This window comes from Cyprinodon variegatus, unplaced genomic scaffold (assembly GCF_000732505.1).
Source record: "Cyprinodon variegatus isolate N-32 unplaced genomic scaffold, C_variegatus-1.0 Scaffold367, whole genome shotgun sequence".
Lineage (NCBI taxonomy): Eukaryota > Metazoa > Chordata > Actinopteri > Cyprinodontiformes > Cyprinodontidae > Cyprinodon > Cyprinodon variegatus.
In genome coordinates this window covers 365276-386897 of record NW_015150820.1, presented here as the reverse complement: position 1 = coordinate 386897, position 21622 = coordinate 365276, and the positions used below count along the sequence as shown (strand labels likewise).

At 38.2% G+C, this 21622-nt stretch overlaps 1 protein-coding gene across 2 annotated transcripts; it reads right to left on the bottom strand.

Moving 5' to 3' along the window:
* Window positions 1-869: 869 nt before the first annotated feature.
* On the bottom strand, window positions 870-21411 carry brca2 (breast cancer 2). Of its 2 annotated transcripts, XM_015386399.1 has the most exons (28): window positions 21207-21409; window positions 21015-21113; window positions 16952-17185; window positions 16763-16826; window positions 16601-16653; window positions 16486-16514; window positions 16269-16380; window positions 16134-16189; window positions 15070-15151; window positions 14329-14910; window positions 10691-13677; window positions 8101-10048; window positions 7749-7847; window positions 7600-7666; window positions 7103-7512; window positions 6835-7016; window positions 6550-6737; window positions 6300-6470; window positions 5346-5709; window positions 5120-5275; window positions 4897-5044; window positions 4713-4825; window positions 4442-4637; window positions 4189-4355; window positions 3967-4105; window positions 3625-3881; window positions 3333-3476; window positions 871-1837 (listed from the first exon to the last, which is right to left on the bottom strand). In XM_015386399.1, the coding sequence occupies exons 2-28, from the start codon at window positions 21067-21069 to the stop codon at window positions 1481-1483; spliced, it is 9360 nt and encodes a 3119-aa protein (XP_015241885.1). In that variant the 5' UTR covers window positions 21070-21113; window positions 21207-21409; the 3' UTR covers window positions 871-1480. The 2 variants fall into 2 exon arrangements, with proteins under 2 accessions (XP_015241884.1, XP_015241885.1); XM_015386398.1 differs by having other exon boundaries at window positions 870-1837; window positions 8101-13677; window positions 21207-21411.
* Window positions 21412-21622: the final 211 nt, after the last annotated feature.

The following is a 21622-nucleotide window of genomic DNA, read 5'->3' as shown; positions in this document are numbered from 1 at the left end:
TTTTAAGCAGTGATGCACACCACCTGATTTACTTGATTGATAGTTGGCTTTCAAGCCTATACAGCTTAGAGTAGGACATGTATGAAAGGGATGACGTGGTCGAAATACTAATTTGCCTAATAATTCCGCACACCGTGTATTTTTGCTTTTAGTGGTTCTTTAATAGCTTCTCAGTTGATACTAAGGTCTGTACTGTAAAAAAAAAAAGAAGAAAAAAAGAAACTGATTAAATAAAAAAATTCCTTTAGTCAATATATTGTAGGAGATTGAGATTTTTAGTAACAGTAAAAATTGTGAAGGTGACATACCTCCTTTGCAGGGAGTTCAGGCTAAAATAGGTTTTGTAGGTTCCAGAAGAGAACAGGATGAGAGTCTGGATTTAAATCCAGCAATGGAAATACATATTGCTGCAAATTGCTATTTTATAACGCTACCATAGTCCTTGAACTATATTTGCAACCAAAGTATCACCAGTACCATTGGTGGCACTTTGTTGCAGTCTCCAATATACTTGAATATATTTTGGAATTGACTACAAGGTATTGGCATCAAACCCCATTTCACAAAACCAACAGGACTGGTTGATATGCAGTTATCAATTATTAGTAGTAATAAAAGGTAATGATGGACTTGCATGGATTTCTTGAAAGCTAGCAAAAAATCCACAAAAGGAGGTTAGTAAATATAGTCTGTGTGAATATTCTGATACAAATTCTCAGAAATGCAAATACACAGTTCACCCCAACATAATGTTAAATCTTTCTGCTCCAGCATCAAACTTTAATCTTTTAACATCTCAATTAAAACTGAACACCAGCTTCCTTTATTCATACTGTAACCAATCCAAGGGATAAAGGTTTTCTTCCATTTTTTTTATGACAGATAATGTCCAGATCTTGTATAAGAGCAGGTTTTGAAAAAAAACAGTAACAAGGCAGTTCTTGGAAAAACATGGAATTTACCATGGCAGTACTTTTGAGAAGCTCAGCATGTTTAAATAAAAAAAAACATTAACTGAAAAGCAATGTGTTCCACTTTTATTTACTTCACAATCCTACAACAGACAGAAAAGGAATGTAGTATCAGAAGCAGAGTGGACAAAAAGTACAAATGTGCTTCAACAGCTCACCCTGTTGGGTGTTGTTCAACATTCCTGAATGTCATTCTGTTCATACTAACCCTGAAAAAATTCAGACGTAAATCAATGTAGGTATCAAACACCCAATAGGAAGCAGCCTGGTCCACTTAGATCTTTCTAAAACCCTGATCAATTTACCCAATTTTTATCTCCTAAGACACAGAAACAAGGACAGAGGTGATTGGTTGATTTTATTGTGAAAAGCCATATCCATAGTTTAATATGATCAAGAACATGTTAAATACAATTTGTTACATGTTTTTTTTTTAGCAGCTTTCAATTTTCACATTACTTTCGTACAGTGTTTTAAAAGATGTACTGTTGTTAACTTGCATGTAAAATCTACAATAAATTTCCAACATGCAATTCCTGCGTATCAATCATAGCCAGTTCCTCATCGTTCACCCACTCATCCTCCACTAGAGAATCAGCCCGCTTCGGTTCAACAGTCTGTGCGGGTTTTAAAGTGCTTGGTGGCCCAGACCTCCGAGGTGGATTGAATGTTCTTTTCACACAAGGTGAAACTACTGAGCCAAGGGGGGAAATAGGAGGTGGAGAAGGGATGCGAGAAAGATAATCCAAAGCCCTTTTTCTTTTCAGGCTTTTAGGGTCTTTTTCTGTTGAAGATGTTGGTGCAGGGAGTTTACTGCTGACAGGTGTGAAGGATCCAAGGCTTTTACCTGGTTTCTGAAAGGTCACCTGCAGGAAAAAAGATGTTTTCAAAGTTTATTAAATACAGCAAAAGATGAAAAAGGTTGGTCACCCCTTGACTTAGCTTTCATTTTCTGAAGTAACCAACAGTTTTCTAGCTTAATGGGACCGAACACCTCAACAAATAATGAAAATAATGAAAGCTTTAAACCTTTTCATGAATATTGTGAAAAGCACAGCCCAGACAAGTATTCAACCCCTTTAATCTGACCTCCTTAGAATAGGTGTGGCCAGTGTTTGACTGATTAACTGTGTTATAAAAAAGTTCCTGTGATTTGCTTGTGATGTGCAAGAATAAAGATATTATACATATCAAAAGCATCTCTGGTCTAAAGCAGCTCCTCAAGTTGTCTTACCACCAGCAACAAAATGGCCACCGGCTGCCTGCTTGTTTCTTTTTACTTCCTGTATTATACTGTATTCACTTGCATTGTTCATTGTTTTTTCACATAGAAATACAGGAATTATACAGTCGTTTCCTTTTTCTTGGAATAGTGTAACCCCTGTTTGATTCTTTTGCAAAGTACATATTATTTTTAAATTCCTTGAATAGCATTCAGCTCCATGCCCATTTTAAAGCCAGTTGTAGGCTGTCAAAGCGCAGAAATATGAAGTTCCTAAACATCTAATTTGCTCTAATTGGAAAACAAAAATATCACATCTATATAAATATGTTGCAACTTACTTGTCTACACACACCAACATGGTGCAGATTAATATGAAATGCTTTTAGACATGTAGTCCTTTAAGTTATTATTTAACTCAAATTAATTATCAAACACTTTACCTTTTAGAATTGAACTTCAGTAGTATTTTAAAGTTCAGATAATGAACTTTAACATACAATGAAAGTTATCCAAGTTCTGAGTCATTTTAGGTGACATTAAGTAACTGCAGTTAATTTGCCTAAAAATCTTTCCTTTATTTGTTCAATAACAGAGTTACTAACTCAGTTACTTTTTTGGAGAAGTATATAGTAACTAAAACTAGTTTATTTTTTAAGTAATGCAATTCATCTAACTAAAATTAGAAAATAGAGTAACCAATCATAACCACATTAAACATGTGAAAAAAAAATGTGCTCTGGTCAAATCATTTGGCCCTGCATACTCCACAAACATTGTGTGCACACCACCCATCCTTGAGTACAAAACATGGTGGGGGCAGTATCATGCTGTGAGAATGTGTCTGTCAGGCAGGGTCAGAGAAGCCTTTTAAAGTTGATGGGAGGCTAGATTGAGCTAAACATAGACAAATCCTGGAAGATTATATGTTAAAGATAACAAAAGAACAGCGTAATATAGAGGTTCAAAGTAGTTTTTTTTTTCACCATAAGGAAAACCTATTTCTCTACTTCAAAATTGTGCACTTTTCTGTGTGTAAGGAAAGTAAACCTCCAATACAAATGAGCCTGGGACTGCAATGTGACAACATACGAAAAAGGAAGAATAAAAACTTTTAAAAAGCATAAAAACGAACTCACGTTTGAGCTTAAGCTTTGTCTTCTGTCTGTTGCAGAGCCTGCAGGTTGTGGTTGCAAAGATGGAGAGCAGACCGACTGCATGCCATCAGACTTGACTAACTGGGCAAGCTTTTCCTCAGCAGATGGACAGAAGTTGTCCTGACACTTTAAATATATAAACAAAAGTGACATTTTAAAAACATGGCAGTAAGACCAAGACGATGAAGCTAAAAATGAGAAAGCTCGAAAGATAGAGAAAATTTAGAGAAATAAGAAACAGTTTTCTAGAGCATTTCAGTTTCTAACACCATACCTGGACCAGGCTTTTGAGTTGCTGGAGGGATTCCTGTAGATGAATCTCCTTGGGGTTTGTGGAGAAAGCAGTCAGATCCCCAGCATACACCACAGGGGTAGGGTACATAGACTGCCCTCTGAGCTGCAGGTTGCTCAGTGCCAACAGGACACCTGGTTTTACCACATCTTCAAGGCCAGCTTGAGCCAAGCTGGTAAAACAGCGCACTTTCACAAAATTCTGCTTCCCGTCAACCAAATAAAACGCAGGAGAGGGACCTGTGAACAATTAATGTATAATCCAATTCAGTTAACAATACAGCTAAGAACAAGAAAAGAAAAAGACAACCAAACAAACACTAACCCTGTTGATCTATAACACTGATCACATATCCTACAAGATCAACTTCTCCACACAGGGGCTTGAATTCTTCATTTTGAAGATCTGCAAAGTCTGTGGCGACTCTGGGCTGGAAACGTGATGACAGCCATTCTGGGGACGCCTGAATGCAAAATTTAGTTAAAAATTGAAAAAGCTTTTGGTCATAAATAAATATAACAAATGATCATTTGAATATCGCAATACCGGCATTTCCTGGAACTGTGTTTTCTTTGTTCCGGTCAGCTGAACGGTTTCAATGGTGCTGCGGTTCTTTCCATCCGAGACGGCAAGGTTATAGACTTTGAATCGGCAACCTTCCTTCAGTAGAGACTGAAGATCAGAGGAAGGCCGCCAAAGGTTTAACTTATAAACTACAAGAGAGAGAAAAAAATAAAATAAAATTATACACATTAATGAGAAAGACAGATAAGATGTAAAACACCATAACAAGACCGACCACAACTGGACTGGTCCTTTGAGTCAGCGATGCAAAGTCTCCATACAGGTGCCACATCTCTTTTTGGACAGCTCATTTCATTGTCTTCTGCATCCAGAGCTCGGCGATATCTGTCCTGCAGCTCGGCCTGCTTCTTCTCCATCAGAGAACTCCTGTAGGCCTGAAGAGTCTCCATTTGTTTTTTACTTAAATGAGCCTAAAACACAAACAAACAAGTTGTTTGAAATTCACAGAGATGCAACTGAAATGTATACTTTGAAGTTCCCATTACCTCCAGGTATGCAGGGTCGTCTCCAACTGCTTCATATAATTCTACCCCTTCTTGCAAGTTTGCAACATCCTGCTTGCTGATTGTCTGCCTTCTGCGCTGTGGTTTCGCTCTCCCTGAAGGTGAAAACTTGTTAATCCGTTTCAATATTTTAACTTCGCTATTAAAAAGTTGAATTTAAACCTACCTTCCTCCTCTTTTTCAAATTCAGCTTGAATCTTGGCAAACAGCATCTCCATCACTTTTTGTTTATGGTGGCTGAATCTTCTTGCCTCCTTCTCTTCTGCCCGATCCGACCGAAACACAACACCACCATCTGATTTCCTCTCCATCCACTTTAAAAATAAAAACACACATTCAGACGTTGAACGCAATGGAGGAACCATATAAATAGTGAGTTCTCTACACACCTGCATTGGGTAACTTCTCAGTATAAGAACATCAACACATCCTACTAGTCCACCATTACTGAATAGGCAGGAGATGGGGAGCAGAAACGGTCGAGGATCTTTGTGAAATCCCAGCTTAGCGTCCCACCGCGCTCGCCTCGTACTGTTGGCGCATATCTAAAACAAATTGCATGTTATGTGGTCTGGGAAAAAAAATGAAAAACATGTATCCTCTCCCTGTAAATACCTTCAACATTAGAGAGTCTGGTGCCTCTAAAGGAGAGCAGGCATCTTGTGATCCAACCAGTTGGGCTCCGTGGATCATCAATTTGCCGCCGACAGCAAGCCGACCTTTGTGAAGCATTGCAGTCAGAGGTTCATCCAGCTGTGCTTTGATGGCATACCAACCATCTGTCAACCAGATGATGGCTGATGGATTGTTTTCAGCACTTTGTGTTGTCTTTGTGTCGCTGCGGCTCTGTGCGTTTAGCAGGTGACCTCTGGAGACGATCTCACAGACACACAGAATAAGAGTTTTGGCTGGTGTGTCGTCCCTTTCCATGATCTTCTTCAGAGCTGGCCTGCGGCTGTGGTCCACCTCTACATCATATCTGACAAAAAAGGAAAAAAAAAAATATATATATAGATAATGCAATGGTATAGTTTAGTGGGGTTTTTTGCAGCTTAAGACTCAGACTCAGATATCTCATGTTACATTAATCATCTTTAGCAACACACTGTAGTTAAAGAGTAAGCTTATCCAATCCTTAAAGGATCTTGAATGAAATAATCTCTAATTTGCCAACTAGTATAAATTAGCTCAATCAGACGGCACTGCTTCTCTTTTGTTCTCCTTAAGGGAGAAACAGGAAAATCTCATCTTTATATCGGCCGTCTCTTCAGCCCCGTTTAATTTGTTTCTCAAAAAAGCGGACAAAACTCAAACCGTATGGTGGCTGGCTTCCTGCGTGCGACAAAACAGTCACACGCAGGAATAAAAACCTCGTCCCTGTCTGCATGCAGAAACTGTGGGCTCTCCAACCAACTTTATCCTAGTGAGCAGTCTAATTTTTGAAGGCTTCTGCACAGGACCTTCAATAACTACCCACGCAGGTTCGCACAACTTCTTTTTTTTTCTTCTTAACAATAATTGCAATCTAGTAACTGCAAATGTAGCTGTCCGAACTTTAAGGATATGAACCTGTACTTCAGCTGCAGGAGAATCTGCTCTGGAGTGAGGCAAAGACTGCCCATTTTTTCTGGAAAGGATTTCTCCATGGAGGCCTGCTTCCACACAATCCACCGGTAGTGATTGTAAACCCACTGCTCGGTGATCAGTTTGGGATCCACACCGGGCGTATCACATAATGCTCTATGGAAAACAGTTCAGCATATTAAAGCAGTGAATAGGAGTGTGAAAATAAGTAAAAACAATGTACTTTCATGACTACCTATAGAATTCTTCTTTTCCCGCCGTCCAGTCGTTGCTGGGGATCAACCAGCCTCCGTCAGCGAGTTGAACACCGCCCCCATCTGTTATCATTTCCTGTTTGATGAACTGCAGCAAGTTGAACCGAAACGATTCGGCGTTTGCTCCGGTGATCTCAGGAACATGCTTGTGGACTCCGCACTCATACAACTAAAGCAGAAATGTATAAATATAAAGGCGTTGCTTATAGGACAAAATGTAACTTGTAAAGAGGAAAGCTCAGGAGCTGTGTATGTTTTGGCCTTGCCTCTTTTGCAGAGCATCTGGTTGGTTTATTTCCATTTACTGCCAATTTTAAAGGGATTCTCAAAACTCCTGAGGTTTTTGTCAAAAATAAGCTCCCAGGGAGCGGTCGAATGGTCTGCCGCTTCTTTTTCCTAATCCTCATGTCCTGCATATCCCGGGCCAACATAATATTCTCTGTCCTGTCTATTGAAAGAGACTATGATTATACCAATGTTATATAGGATATCTAGGGCTTTTTACACAGACTTTAGTTAAAATGATGACCGTACCTTGGCTTCTGGAAAGCTTGTTGTCCACATGTGATGTTTCAGCAGCGCCAACTGGCTCCTCGTTTTCAGGAACACTTGGAATCATCACATTAGTGTTTGAAGACTTCATTAAAGGGACAATATCTGTAGAGCTTGGGGTTTTCTTGGTAAGTGTTACGTCGTTGTTGGTGTCACTCCCCTGTTGTTTAGGCGAGCTCACTTGTAGGACAATTCGTTGTTTTTTGAAGGGGGGAACAAACACAGGTACTCTTTTGCGGTCTCCGACTTCTGGATTATTGGATACAGCTCTCTTTGCGCTTTTGATAAATGGAGGAACAAAGGCTTGCATCTTGGAGGATGCGGATGTATGATCTCCTGGGTTTGTATCTGTTGTCCTTTGGTATCTGCTTTGCACAAAACTTTTTGCATCCCTGTAGAAAATAAAAATAAATGAAAAGGATCTGTTAAAATCTATTTGCCATTTGGAATCACAACTTCTAACATCTAATACAATATACCTGTGAGGCTTTGTGATGTGTGGATGAAGAGAGGTATTGTACTTGAACACTCCCCTGTCCATTAAACCTTGATGAAACGGGTAAAATATTATTAAAATGGATTACTTCTATTTACTTGTCTCAAAGTAAATATAATACAAGAGAGTTACCATTTGGAGAGCTTTTTATGGGGTGAAGCCCTGAACCTCTTGGACCATCGGTGGTTTCACTGAATTCCTCTAGTAATCTTCGTTTGGAAGGGGGCTGAGCTATATAAGAAAGGCAGGAAAATGATTTCAGATTTTTGTCTGCCACTGCTTAGCAAAGATCTTACATTTTGGTAAATAAAAATGGAAATTTTGATCTAAGAGCAGAATCTCTTAAACTATACTTATAATCAAGGGTTTTTCCTTATTTAAAATCGTAATGCATGTAGAAAGTATAATAAACTAATAGCAGGAAAATCAGTTATTACATAAATTATCAAAGCAACTAAGTAAAGATTTAATGTGTAATACTTGCCAGTTAGATCTTCAGCACTTCTAGTTTTCTTCCTTTTGGCTTCTTCGGTAGATTTGCCATTTGATTTGCAGTCTTCTGGTATTTGGAAATGTTCTGAACCCATCAACAAGCTCTGGCCAATCCGAACTTCATCATCTAGTAAGGCTTTTGTACAATCAAAAGCTTCCTGAGCAAAAATCATTTGTTGGGTTTCTGTACAGCCAGCGAGGTTCAATGACTGAAATTCTGGGCCTGTTGTTAGAACTTCAGATCTCTTGATGCTGTTTTTAATGTCTAAATCACAGACTATCATGCATGGCTTTTCTTCATGGTCACTTCCAATGTCTGCTGCTAAAGGAAAAGATTGAACCGCTGAGTGGTTCTTCCTATTACCACTTCTTGGGGGAGAAATGGGGTTTAAAGTTCCTTCAGTATATTTTACATGTGATAACTCTGAATTTATAACATTTGTTACCCCTACATTTGTGAGACCACACTTCATTTTTTCCTTTTTACTTTGAGCAGTTGGATATGGTAGAGCTGTTGTGACACTAATGTCGCTACAAAGAGCCTTTGCTTTCTGTAAAGCCTCAGATGAAATTGCCACAGGTTTACCACTTGCTGAAAAAAATCCACCATTCATCAGACCTGGACCTGAAACGGGGGTCTCAGAAAGTTGGGACGGAGCACAAATCCCATCATCATCCACTTTGTTTTCACTCAGCAGCTTTGGTCTTAACAGAGCCTCACATGAAATAGCAACTGTGTTCCCACTGGCTGGCTGAAATCCACCATTTTTTCCTGGCATTGAGCAGCCTTCTTTTTGGTTAGCTTTAATTGAACTGGATTCAGGTTCTTCACAAATACCAGCAGCTTGCTTTCTATCTGGTTTGAGTTGGGACAGGTTTCCCGTTATGCTGCCACTTTCCTTAGTTGATACTTTATTAGTTTGTTCTGATGATGCGTCACTGTTACCGTCCAGGATCCAGCCTTCATCATCTCTGAACGAAATATCTGCATCTTGCATTGCTTTTGTTAAACCCAAGTCACTGACTTCTTTGAAAAGGATTTTTGCCTTTTGAAGATTTTTCTGGGAAACATTGACTTTTTCTCCCCTTGCTGTAGTAAAACCACAAAATGTTTTCTTAGATTTGTTCTGATCATCTTGTTTGTCATCAGTTTTCCTTGTCTGTAAAACATCTGGGACTTCTGCTCTGCGGGTGATATTAAAGAGGGATTTTGGCTTTTCAACCTCCTCAGCTGAAGGTGTCATTGGTTTACCACGGACAGAATGAAATCCACCATTTTTGAGCGGAGGAGCAGTAGCCTCGAACTGCAGTGTTGTTGAATTGTTTTCACTCAGAAGCTTTGCTCTTGACAGAGCCTCACATGAAACAATAACTGTTTTCCCACTGGCTGTCTGAAATCCACCATTTTGTCCTGGCAATGAGCAGCCTTCCTTTTGGTTAGCTTTATTTAAACCAGACTCAGGTTCTTCACAAAAATCTGCAGTTTGCTTTCTATCTGGTTTGAGTTGGGACAGGTTTCCCGTTAAGCTGCCACTTTCCTTAGTTGATACTTTATTAGTTTGTTCTAATGATGCGTCACTGTTACTGTCCAGGGTCCAGCCTTCATCATCTCTGAACAAAATATCTGCATCTTGCATTGCTTTTGTTAAACCCAAGTCACTGACTTCTTTGAAAAGGATTTTTGCCTTTTGAAGATTTTTCTGGGAAACGTTGACTTTTTCTCCCCTTGCTGTAGTAAAACCACAACATATTTTCTTAGATTTGTTCTGATCGTCTTGTTTGTCAGCAGTTTTCCTTGTCTGTGAAACATCCGGGACTTCTGCTCTGCGGGTGATATTACCAAAGAGGGATTTTGGCTTTTCAACCTCCTCAGCTGAAGGTGCCATTGGTTTACCACTGACAGAATGAAATCCACTATTTTTGAGCGGAGGAGCAGTAGCCTTAAACTGCGGTGTTGTTGCATTGTTTTCACTCAGAAACTTTGCTCTTGACAGAGCCCCACATGAAACAACAACTGTTTTCCCACTTGCTGTCTCAAATTCACCATTCTGTCCTGGCATTGAGCAGCCTTCTTTTTGGTTAGCTTTAATTGAACTGGATTCAGGTTCTTCACAAACATCGACAGTTTGCTTTTTATCTGGTTTGAGTTGGGACAGGTTTCCCGTTATGCTGCCACTTTCCTTAGTTGAAACTTTATTAGTTTGTTCTAATGATGCATCACTGTTACTGTCCAGGGTCCAGTCTTCATCATCTCTGAACAAAATATCTGCATCTTGCATTGCTTTTGTTAAACCCAAGTCACTGACTTCTTTTAAAAGGATTTTTGCCTTTTGAAGATTTTTCTGGGAAACGTTGACTTTTTTTCCCCTTGCTGTAGTAAAACCACAACATATTTTCTTAGATTTGTTCTGATCGTCTTGTATGTCATCAGTTTTCCTTGTCTGTGAAACATCTGGGTCTTCTGCTCTGCGGGTGATATTACCAAAGAGGGATTTTGGCTTTTCGACCTCCTCAGCTGAAGGTGCCATTGGTTTACCACTGACAGAGTGAAATACACTATTTTTGAGCGGAGGAGCAGTAGCCTCGAACTGTGGTGTTGTTGCATTTGTTTTATTCTTAATTTCTTCAAACTCACTACACAGGCTTTCTACTCTCTTCAGAGAGTGAGATGATACACCGGCTTTCCTTCCACTGGCTGCCTGTAGCCCATGGCTTGCTTGTGGCAAAATGTTTTCCTTTACTTCCACTTGTTTTTCTGCACCTCTTGAACATCCAGCCTTGATAGAAATGTTTATCTTTTTTTTGTCACCTGGATAACAATTGTACAATTCTGCCTGTTTGCTCCCCCGCACATTTCCCTCATCAAAAACTGAAAACAAACCTTCTTCATCCACTGCTTTGGTTAAATCCAGATCATCAAGTTCTTCAAATTGATCTTTTGGTTTTGGGAGATTTTTCTGTGACACCTGGTCCTTTGTCCCCCCTGCAGTTGTGTAACTGCAGAGTCTTGTCTCTGGTTTCTCAATTCTTACAGCAACAGTTTCTGACACATCATCCATATTCAAACTACTGTCACTAAATAAAGCCTTTTCCTTTTCCAAAGCCTCAGATGACAAGAAACCAGGTTCATCACTGGCTGCAAAAAAGCCACCACTCCGCGGGTCATTTCCTGGGATTTTGGACTGATTTGCACCAATTTTATCCTCTGATTTTTCATGTTCTTTTGACAGTGTGGGTTTCTTTAAAGTTGCAAATTTTCTCACTTCAACTACAGTTTCAAAACCACCATTATCTATTTTTGACATCACATTACTAAGACATTCTGTTTCTGATGTCTTTTTCTTTTGATTAGGTTGTTTGTTTGTCTCCACAGGTGTGTCGATCTGATTTAAAAGAGATGCAGCATTCCTCATTGCAGCAACAGACACACTAATGTTCTTCCCAGCAGCTGTACGGAACCCGTCACTTGTGCACAGGTCTTTAGAGGCAGACAAATCAATGCTCTTTGATGTGCCTAGAATAGCAGATGGCTTTGAAGTTGAAAATGGCTTTTTTCCATTTTCATTTTTCAAAGCTGGTGTAGACATGCTGTTCCTTTCCACTTCATCCCGATGAAGCCCACCTGTATGTGCAATCAATGCTGAATTTTCATTTTCAAATTTAGAGCATCCAGCAAAACCCTCCTTATAAATGTTGACCTTAGGGCTTTTAAAGTTTGAAAAGCTTCTCCCTCTTTCAACACTTTCTGGAGGAGCCTTTGTGCTCTTCTCCTCTTTATGCTCTATTACCTGACAGTCTTTAAATAACACATCTGCACCCTTCATGTGCTTAGCCGATATTGAGATTCCTTTCCCGATTTCACACTTCGCTGCGTCAGTTTCACTGCTTTCAAGGACATTCTTATCTTCAACACTTGATGGATTTTTGTTTGAACAGCGGACCTCATCTAAATTGGAAAAACAATTCTCACTTTTGTTACTTACATCACAGCTTTCTTTGAGGATGAAAGAATTGTGCTTGCAGATGTCAGAATCCACGTCACATTTCTGTTCTGTTTGGGCAACATTTTTTGATTCCTGCTTATCAGCCCGTTTCTGCTCTGTCAAGTTATTTTCCAGCTCTGCAAACAAAGCTCTTGCCCTGCTCAGACTCTTTTTAGAGACCTGCAACATAACTCCTCCAGCTGTCTTAAATCCCTGACCATGCATCAAAGTACTGTTGCTCTTCAACTCGCTGGCTTTAGTATCCTCAGCTCTGGGAAAGATATCACTTAACTTTGGGCATTTCCCCGTCTCAGAAATGTTTTCTGACAAACAGGAGTTTTCCCTTAGTGAGTTTGACATAGACAAGTCTGTGTATAGATTTATGCCTTTTGCCGTTTCTCCATTTGATAAAGCCAGGGCCATATTGTCATTCATGACAGTGACTCCTGGGTGCTTTCCACAATCAGAACTAAAGCTGTCATCAAAGTCTATGTCTTGCAGAAAAGCAGGGTCAAGATCTTTGTCCTGTCTTGGTGAAGTGTGGAAATCATATTCACGATTCGGGAGATTTTTTGCAGGTTTGAACTGTGTAAATTCAAACTGGCTGTCCGCCTCCTCTAAGAGACAGCAAAGTTCTGTCACATCCGCTTTTTCTGATGCCGTTAAATGGGAATTGATATTTACAAATGGTCTTTCTACTTTGGGTAACAGATTGGAATTAGATGGCTTGGGTTTCGTTGTTTCAGGAATTAAATTCCTTTTATTATTTTTGGCATATGGGGTAGTGATGCTAAGATCATGAGAAGTCTTTTCACCATCAGCCTCTTCGAAAAAACGTTTTCCTCTCTCCAGGTTGGCAGGGGAAATGTGTATGCCTTTATTTGAAGCAGTTTTGAATCCTGATGCATTGGCAAATGGAACAATAGAAGCTTTTTCCAGCTGGCTGCAGTTACTTTCATCAACAGTTTCTTCTCTACTCCTTGAATGCCCTGCTGATGTGCTCTCTGTGTGCAAATCGATTCCTTTTCCAGTATCCAGATTTTTATCTTTGGTAGATATGTGCAGAGACACTTCAGCATTAATCGTTGGATTTCCACTTTCATTTGATGATGGCAAATGATGCATATCCGTTTTAAAGCTCAGAGACGGTCGACTTTGGTTAAAGTTCTCAGAACGAGGAGGACCAAATGACAAGGTGGTCATATGAGTGACGTCTTTCACAGCAGACTGGACTCTGCTGTCAATCATGGTGCCTTCACTGACTGAACAAGGTTGGTAAACAGTGGGGACTTGCTTGTTGGCACTGATGTCATTGGGAGGGTTTGCTTGATTTACTTTCTGTTTAGCTTGCTTCAAGGCAGTCAGACATGCTGCAGGAGAGAAGTTACTCTGAGCATCCTCTGCAATATGTAGGTCAGTCATTTGGCTGAACTCCTTTGCAAATTCTCTGCAAAGTTGAGACATATCAACATCCTGGAGTTTTGGGACTGCAGAGTAAGTTGCGGGTTCTCCTAGACATTGTTGAATCTTCTGACACTCAACTTTGCCTGTGGTGTTCTTCAATGTCTTAAGAGTTGCTTTTTGTGCTAAATAAAAGCAAACAAAAAAGGAAAAAGTGCAATCAGTAACAGTTTAGAGGGAAATACATTATACATTTAACCTTTCACCAATTTGTGCCTACAATTTACAACCATTTAGACCTTTGTTTAACTTCCATTTTGCACAAAAGACCAAACTTCGACCACCTTCTTGATTTTTCCTTTTTCTTTCACTTAAAAAAAAATCCAAAACATTTTCAGAGAAAATAAAGTTAACCTGAGTAAATTCAAAATCTCATTTTAAAAATATTTCTATATTTAAGAAAATAAAATCTATCCTAAAAACAAATCCATATAAGAATATACAATTAATCCCTCCACTCCTTAATTCTTGAACTAACTGATAATCCCTTTTTTTGTTAAACCCCATTAGGCAGTTTTTTCAGTATTTTAGTCATAAAATCACATTTCTATGCACGAGACTGAGAACAATATTGAAAAATTACTTAAAATTAACAGCTTTCAAAGCAATATGTGTGAGGAGTGAGGCCTAGTGAGTATGACACATTAAGATGGTGACCTTAAACAGGTACAAAATAGTCAAAAGAGCAAAGGTGCAAAATGGGGAAGATACAAAATGCCCTGCAAACATGTAAAAATCCATATTGTTACTCTTAAAATGAATATTAAATGTTTTACCATATTCTGAAATCTTTGTGGAGGAATCCATCTTCTGGGACTGTGAGTCGTGGCACTTAATTTGCGATGTTTTTGTTGCAACAGTGTAAACAAACTGTCTCCTTTTTCGAATAAATCCAGTGTCTGTGACTTTCAATGATGGTCTTGAGTGTTGGACAGAATCAATGTCACCTGGCTGTGTCATACTGCTACTCACAGCACAAGATGAGATTTCAGATAAATTTATAGGAGACCATTGGCTATCTCCAGTTTTAACTAATGGGGTTGCAGGTAATCCTCCAGATTCCAAATCAGTGGTAGCCTCTTCACTAGATGCACCATTGTCGGCTTCTGATACAGCCTGGTGGCTGCAAGCGTCTTCATTGGTCAGAGTTATTTGCTTACATTTAACTCTGTCAGGTTTCACCTTTCTCAGAGCTGAGCTACTGTTTGCAAAGAAATGGAAGTCAGAAGAAGCATTTTTTAACCCAACTGCACCAGAAACTTCTCCTTTAACAGTATCTGGATCTTTCTGTTGCCAATGACTTCCACTCTGGTCCAATGGAGAGTCAGGGAGGTGTTGAGCCACGGGAAAAACAACACCTATTGATTACAAAACAACAAACAGTTTGTATTAGTGTGGCTCTGTGAAACCATATTGAAATGCACCTTATGTAATCTGCATTTATTTTCTTTATAAAAATGACTATAATAATTAACTACTCATGGGCATATTGTGGGGGGAAAAAAAGAAGTTATTACCTTCAGAATTAGAAGACCCTACACTCTTTTTCGGGGTTTTAAGTGAGGAATTGGAAAGTGAAGGGAAAAGCTTCCGGACCAACTTTGAAAGTAAGACAAAAAGCAAAAATTCAGAGCAACGCAATTTCATTAATAAGAGGATAATTGCTTTTTATTTGCCAGTATGCTGTGAAAAAGAATAGCTTATTATAAACTACTATATTGAGGGCTAAAGAATATTAAATGATTTAACCCTCAAAACCCACAACAGGCTTCACAATGTTTACACAAATGATAATCATGCTGGTTTGAAAAAATGTTAAGTTAAAAACTAGAAAACAATTATTGTTAAACACTGAGAATTGTAAGTTTTATGATTAAACTTTACTTATAAATTTCCTTATCAGGATAAAAAGGTGAGAGTACCACAAATTGAATAAATGTTTTCATATTAAAGTGATGAAATGCAGCCAGATTCATTGATGTGTAGTCGAATTGATTACTGCAACAGTGTTTTCACAGGTCTGCCTAAAAAGTGGATCAGACAGCTGCAGCTTATCGAGAACGCTGCTGCCCGTGTCCTCACTAAGACTAAGAAAGTACAGCACATCACCCCAGTTCTAAAGTCCTTACACTGGCTCCCTGTATCTCAGAGAATAGACCTAAAAATACTTCTGTTAGTCTATAAATCCCTAAATGGCTTAGCACCTAAATTGATCACAGACTTGCTATCAGTGTATCAACCCTCCGCATTTTCAATTTAATTAAATTTTTTATCCTACTTGGTTTGATTCTGTTTTATTTTCCTATATTTTAATCATGTAAAGCACTTTGCATTGTCTTTGCACTGAATTGTGCTATACAAATAAATTTGCCTTGCCTTGCCTTAACAGACTAATGAGTCCACAAGGGACTTTACACGACCTGAGTGTCTAACTTGTCTCTTAATCTTTTTTTTTTTTTGCACAAATCTAGATCAGCTTCTGAGGGCTTTTTAAATCCAGAACTTTTCAAATGTTGCATTATGTGATTTACAATAACTGATTAGTTCAGCTGTACATAATTAAACTATGTAGGGTACTCACAACAACATTCCTATCTGCAGTGACACTCGCTGGACATGGACTCTCTTCAGTTTTAGCTGGAACATCAAAAAAAGAAAATATGTCCAATTAACCAGAAATTTAGAACAATACATGCCATGTGTTTCAGCAACTCACATAAAATCAGGGTAGATGGCATTGCTGGTGGGGTATTGAAAGAACTGGTCCAAGAGATATCTGGATTGATCTGTGCACCGAGACTTTCAGAAATATGCTTGACATAGCTGTCCTGTTTCATTGAAACAAAAAAAAGGAACAAGTTTCATTATCTATTACATTAGACTGAAATTGTATTAATGTTTTTAAAAAAACTGGTAGATTAAAAAGTACTTACTGGGGATTTCTTTGGGGTATCAAGAAGATCTGCAATAATCAAACAAGAATGTCTATCAATGGTGCTTATTTCTTAATTTCTTTGTTTATATAAATTAAAATATGTTTCTTCTTACCAAAACTCTCCTCACCCTGAGGTTGGACACCTTCACATTTTACATCCAGGACACTGAAATAAACAGAACAAGAACAATGAAAAATATGAAGTTAGACAGATAAGGGGTTTTTAAAACACTGTCAGTTACAGCTTGATGGAATGAAGCTTTCATTTTACTCACCGCTGTTTTGTTGGCTCAAACAGACAGGGACTCTGAGTTGTCACCCATGGTGGCGTTTCTTTTCCTAAAACAAATGATAGAAACATGTAGATTTTAGAGTTTAAACTTCATAGAGGTTTGTGTTAAGGCCTTTATTAATTAGTTTAAAATGAACAGTCTCAATTATTTAAATGTAAGCAGAAACAGTACCCTGGGCGGCTGTGAACGATGGCTCATCTTCAGTCTCAGGTGAGACCATTTGACTGCGTCGAAAAACTTTAGGGGTTGAAAACAGTTGGCTTTCGACTGCTGTCTTCTCCAGAGGGGCTTTGAAAAGTCCCTCTTGGTTAGCACACAGGTCATCGTTATCATCAACGTGTCCTTCACCAAGAGAAGCTTGGGCTGTCAGTACCTCAAACCAGTTTGGATCCACTGGTCCCAGCTCTAAAATGATAAAAAAATATATATATTGTTTAGGCTAGGGCTGCAACTAACGACTATTTTCCTAATCGATTAATCTGTTGATTCCACTTTTGATTAATATGAAGTAATAAAAAGATCCTTAAAGGAGATTTTTTTACAGAATCAAACCAGGTGAAAACCAGGGGGGACTAGAGGAGTCAGGTGAAGGAGTTTACCCTTCAAACAAGTTTGCCCAAGGCTCCGTCTTTCAGTGTTGTTGTGTCCTTGGGCAAGACACTTTACCCACATTGCCTACTGATGGTGGTCAGAGGGCCCATGGTACCAGTGTACAGCAGCCTCCCTTCAGTCATCGAGCTACAGGGCAGCTGTGGCTACAATGTAGCTTGCCACCATGAGTGTATGAATGTGTGAATGACTGAATGTAGTGTAAAGCATTTTGGTCAAGTCCTCTGACTTGAAAAGGCGCTATACAAGTACAGGCCATTTACCATTTACCATAGGTGAAACTAAAACTTTTCCATTTAAGGAGTTCTGGGTAGAGCATATTAATGGACACATTTTTTATTTTAAATTCAAAATATTTTGTCTTATTTTTGCATAATTACTGCTCTAAGTAGGTTTCTCCATCAGCTTAAGACATGTTTTACAGTCTCTATACTCCAGTTAATGATTAATCAATTACTAAATGAGCTGACGATTATTTCAATAATCAATTAATACTGATTAATCCGATTAATTGTTTCAGTTCTAGTTTAGACATAACTTTTGGGATCTGTCACATAAAGCATACTGCAGTGATTGTGCTACATCAGTTTAAATAAAAGTAGACCATGTATGATGACAATTTTCTGACCGATCATTAGTGTTTCACATTATTACACAAAAGTGCCCTTCGATATATAAGAATTAGGAATTTAATTTAACAGCCAAAAAAAAAAAAAAAAAAAAACATTATTATTGGCCTGCATCTAAGCTCACCAACATCAAACAGAAACTCTCCACACTATCTGCAACTTATTGGTTAGCAATAAAAGGGTCAGCTGTCCTCGTACCTGTTGTTGTTTACTATTGTTCTCGGAGTTATATTGTTTGACCAAGCCTTGTCTAACATTCTTCAAAACCAAATAAGTTTTGAAAGTCAGTATAATTTTCGATGATATCATATTGGGTCAAAATCAGTGTCAGTGCTTAGTCAAAAGCTGTAATATCGGCATCATATCAGAAATGTAAAAGTTGCATCCACACACCCCTAACTAAAATATCAAAAACATGTAATTGTATGAAATATGTTTTTCATGTGAGCCGTTTCATTCAAATAAGGTTTATATAGATTAAATACAAATCATAACAACTTAAGTAGTGCTGAAACAATTGGATTAATCAATTATTGAACTAATCATCATCTAATTCAGTAATCGATGATCGTTAGCTGGAGTAAAGAGACTGTAAAACATGTCTTTAGCTGATAGAGCAAGCCACTTGGGGCAGCAATTACATCAAGATTGTAAAAAAAACATATAAACATTATGCATTTAAGAAATAAAAAAATATATATATATATTGTGTCAGCTCCATCCCGTACTCCTTAAGTGGCAAAGTTTGAGTTTCACCTGGTTTCATTTGTAAAAAAAAAATTCAAGGAATCTTTTGCAGTCGAAAAATTACTTTTGTTAGATGCAGCCCTAAATTTGGGCAATAATTTCTGTTCATTTTGATCATTATAGCTGAAAGCTAATAAAAAAACGCACGTTCCCTTTTAAGATGATTAAAATATCCAATTCGTCTATGCTGACAAACTTTATGTGAATTGCTTATTAAATTTCTATCAGTTGACAGCACTGCTAAAGGGGGTAATGCTTCAATGACTGTGGAATCACAGTGCTTAATTGGCCAGCAAACTCACACCCCCACAAAGAATCTGGAGAATTATGGATGGAGAAGGATGATCAAACCCAGGCCAAACAATGCAGAGGAAAAAACGTCCACTATAACAGCAACTTAGGTGTATTGTACATGAAGAACAATTGACTATATTTTTATAAATGGCTTAAAAAAAATATGTACACTGCACTAATAAAGACACTGTGACGCTTATGTCGGGCCCTTTGGTTGCGGACTTACACAGAATCACTCCCAAACTACAATCCACTCTGTGACCCATATATATATTGTTACTCATGTTTTTTTTTTTTTTGTGGTTTTCATCAGAAGTCTGCTATTTACTAACCCCAAAGTCACAGGATCTATACCTAGACCTGAAGCCACAAGAATTAAATCTAAAGAAGTCTATGGTCAAATACAGAATATGGTGCAACAACAGCAGTCCCTGATTTTTTCACTCTGGGAGCCTGTTTCCAAAACGATTGTTTATGCTCTCCCAAAACACAGGCCTTGTCTACATGCAACACGATTTCATGTAACCTGGTCTCCGTGTGGATAAGGGATGTTATCAGATCTAAAGGCTGACTGCCTCCATGTCTCACTGCATTGATGCAGTAATTACTGCATGAAGATGGACATGCATTTTAGCAAGATTACTTTTATTTTTTGAGCTAGTACTGCTCACTGGCCAGAAATATGAAAAAGAAATATGCAAAAAAAAAATATATATAAACTCTTAACATGAATTGTTTCTCGTTCAAAGAATGATTTATAATAATAATGATAACATATTTCTGTATCAGACATACTTTTTAAATTGGTCTTATGTAAAATGCTGTTTTGTCATGGAAGCAGAGGCTCAGACACCACTTCCCCCTCAGATGGGCTGCACTGAAACTGAAATGTTCCCTCTATGGATTGCTGCTCCAGGCTGGGTCACAAATAAAGATTATTTAATGGACTCATCTGAATAGTTGTAAGATATAAAAATTAAACCATCAAAAATTTTGATGGTTTTAAATTAACATGCCAAGAATATAAAATTGAGTAAATGATTTTATCCAGAAGAATTTGAGTTTTAAATTGAATTAAGGAAAGAAATTAACTTTCCAACAGCATTTTAATTTGGCAGCTGGCAGCCCCTGGCAGCTCAGAGCGGGACAGAAAGAGACTGAATAAGCTGGTGAGGAAGGACACTTCTGTCCTGGGCTGCCCTCTGGATTCGGTGGAGGAAGTGGCTGAGAGGAGGATGCTGTCCAAACCATCATGGAGAACACCTCTCACCCCCTGCACCAGACTGTAGAGGGGCCGAGCAGCTCCTTTAGTCAGGGAATTAGACACCCTGTCTGTAAAAAAGAGCGCTACCGCAGGTCATTCATCCCTGCTGCCACCAGACTCTATAATAATGCACTATAACCACAATAACTCCTGTAAAAACCACTGTGCAGCTATATTATAGTTTCTTATTTACTGACTGTGCAATATTCTGAATGTGCAATATATGTGAATAGAATAGTCATACCACTACCTCACCGTTGTTCCTTACCTACTACACTTTAACGTAAAAGTAAATCCACCTGTATATAAGCCATCCGGATTGTACATATGTCACCTCAAACCTCTGTGCTACTACCTTGTATTTTTTATTTTTTTTTTTTTTTTTTTTTTTTTTTTTTTTTTCTTTTTTTGGGTTCCCTTTGCCCTTTATTCTTTTTTTTTTTTGTTTTCTTTTATTACCTTGGTTTTATTTTAATTTTTTTTTTTTTTTTTATTGCATTTTTTCCCCTTTTTTTGCCCTTTTTTTATTTCTTTTGCCATTTTTTGCGTTTTGATTTTTCCGCTGTGAGATCAATAAAGCTCATCTAATCTAATCCAATTTAAGAAGCGCCGCATATAAAGCATGAAAAGATGTGATAAACATGATGTACTCACACCTATCTGTTTAACCATGAATGTTGATATACCTTACCTTTCCAAATGTCATCTTTAAATGCGTCAAACATGTTTTTTATGGATGAATCCATTCCACGGAAGCCAAATAACGATTAAAGTTTGTTGTACAGCCCACCTGGGAAGGTAAGAAGAAATAGAAGGAGAAATAAACCACTCCATTGCCAAAAAATAAAAAAATAACGTGTTAAGTCAAAACTTCGAAACGTACCATGACGAACTGCTGCTGTGTTACAGTAAAAATCTAAACCAGACGTTCACAACAGCTCCATAAAATCAAAGAAAACCAACAGAAAACTATCAGCAGACTGCTTGCTAGCTGTTACGTAGTTTCTTCAGCTAAACACAAAACTCGCGCGCCTCATTCCGGATGTGACGTATGTTTTAGCGTAAGCATCCGCTTGCAACGCTGATCTTTCCGAAAAAACTGAAGTCACGTGCCGCCATATTGGTACTCCCCACTTTCACGGAGTAGCGCCATAAATAAGCATATAATGTAATGTAATTACCATAACAATCTAACCAAAACATGTATATTACATGTACGTCATCAATTTAGCACTTTTGGAACATCATCAGATAGTGTGTTTGTGTAATATTCCTAATATAACACATAACCAGTTAATG

Coding starts and splice junctions, on each gene's coding strand:
- brca2 (XM_015386398.1), bottom strand. CDS start 21,069: ATGGATTCATCCATAAAAAACATGTTTGACGCATTTAAAGATGACATT. Junction 5,045..5,119: donor TGAGAAGTTACCCAATGCAG/GTGTGTAGAGAA, acceptor TTATTTTTAAAG/TGGATGGAGAGGAAATCAGA. Junction 4,106..4,188: donor CACAGTTCCAGGAAATGCCG/GTATTGCGATAT, acceptor TTTTGCATTCAG/GCGTCCCCAGAATGGCTGTC.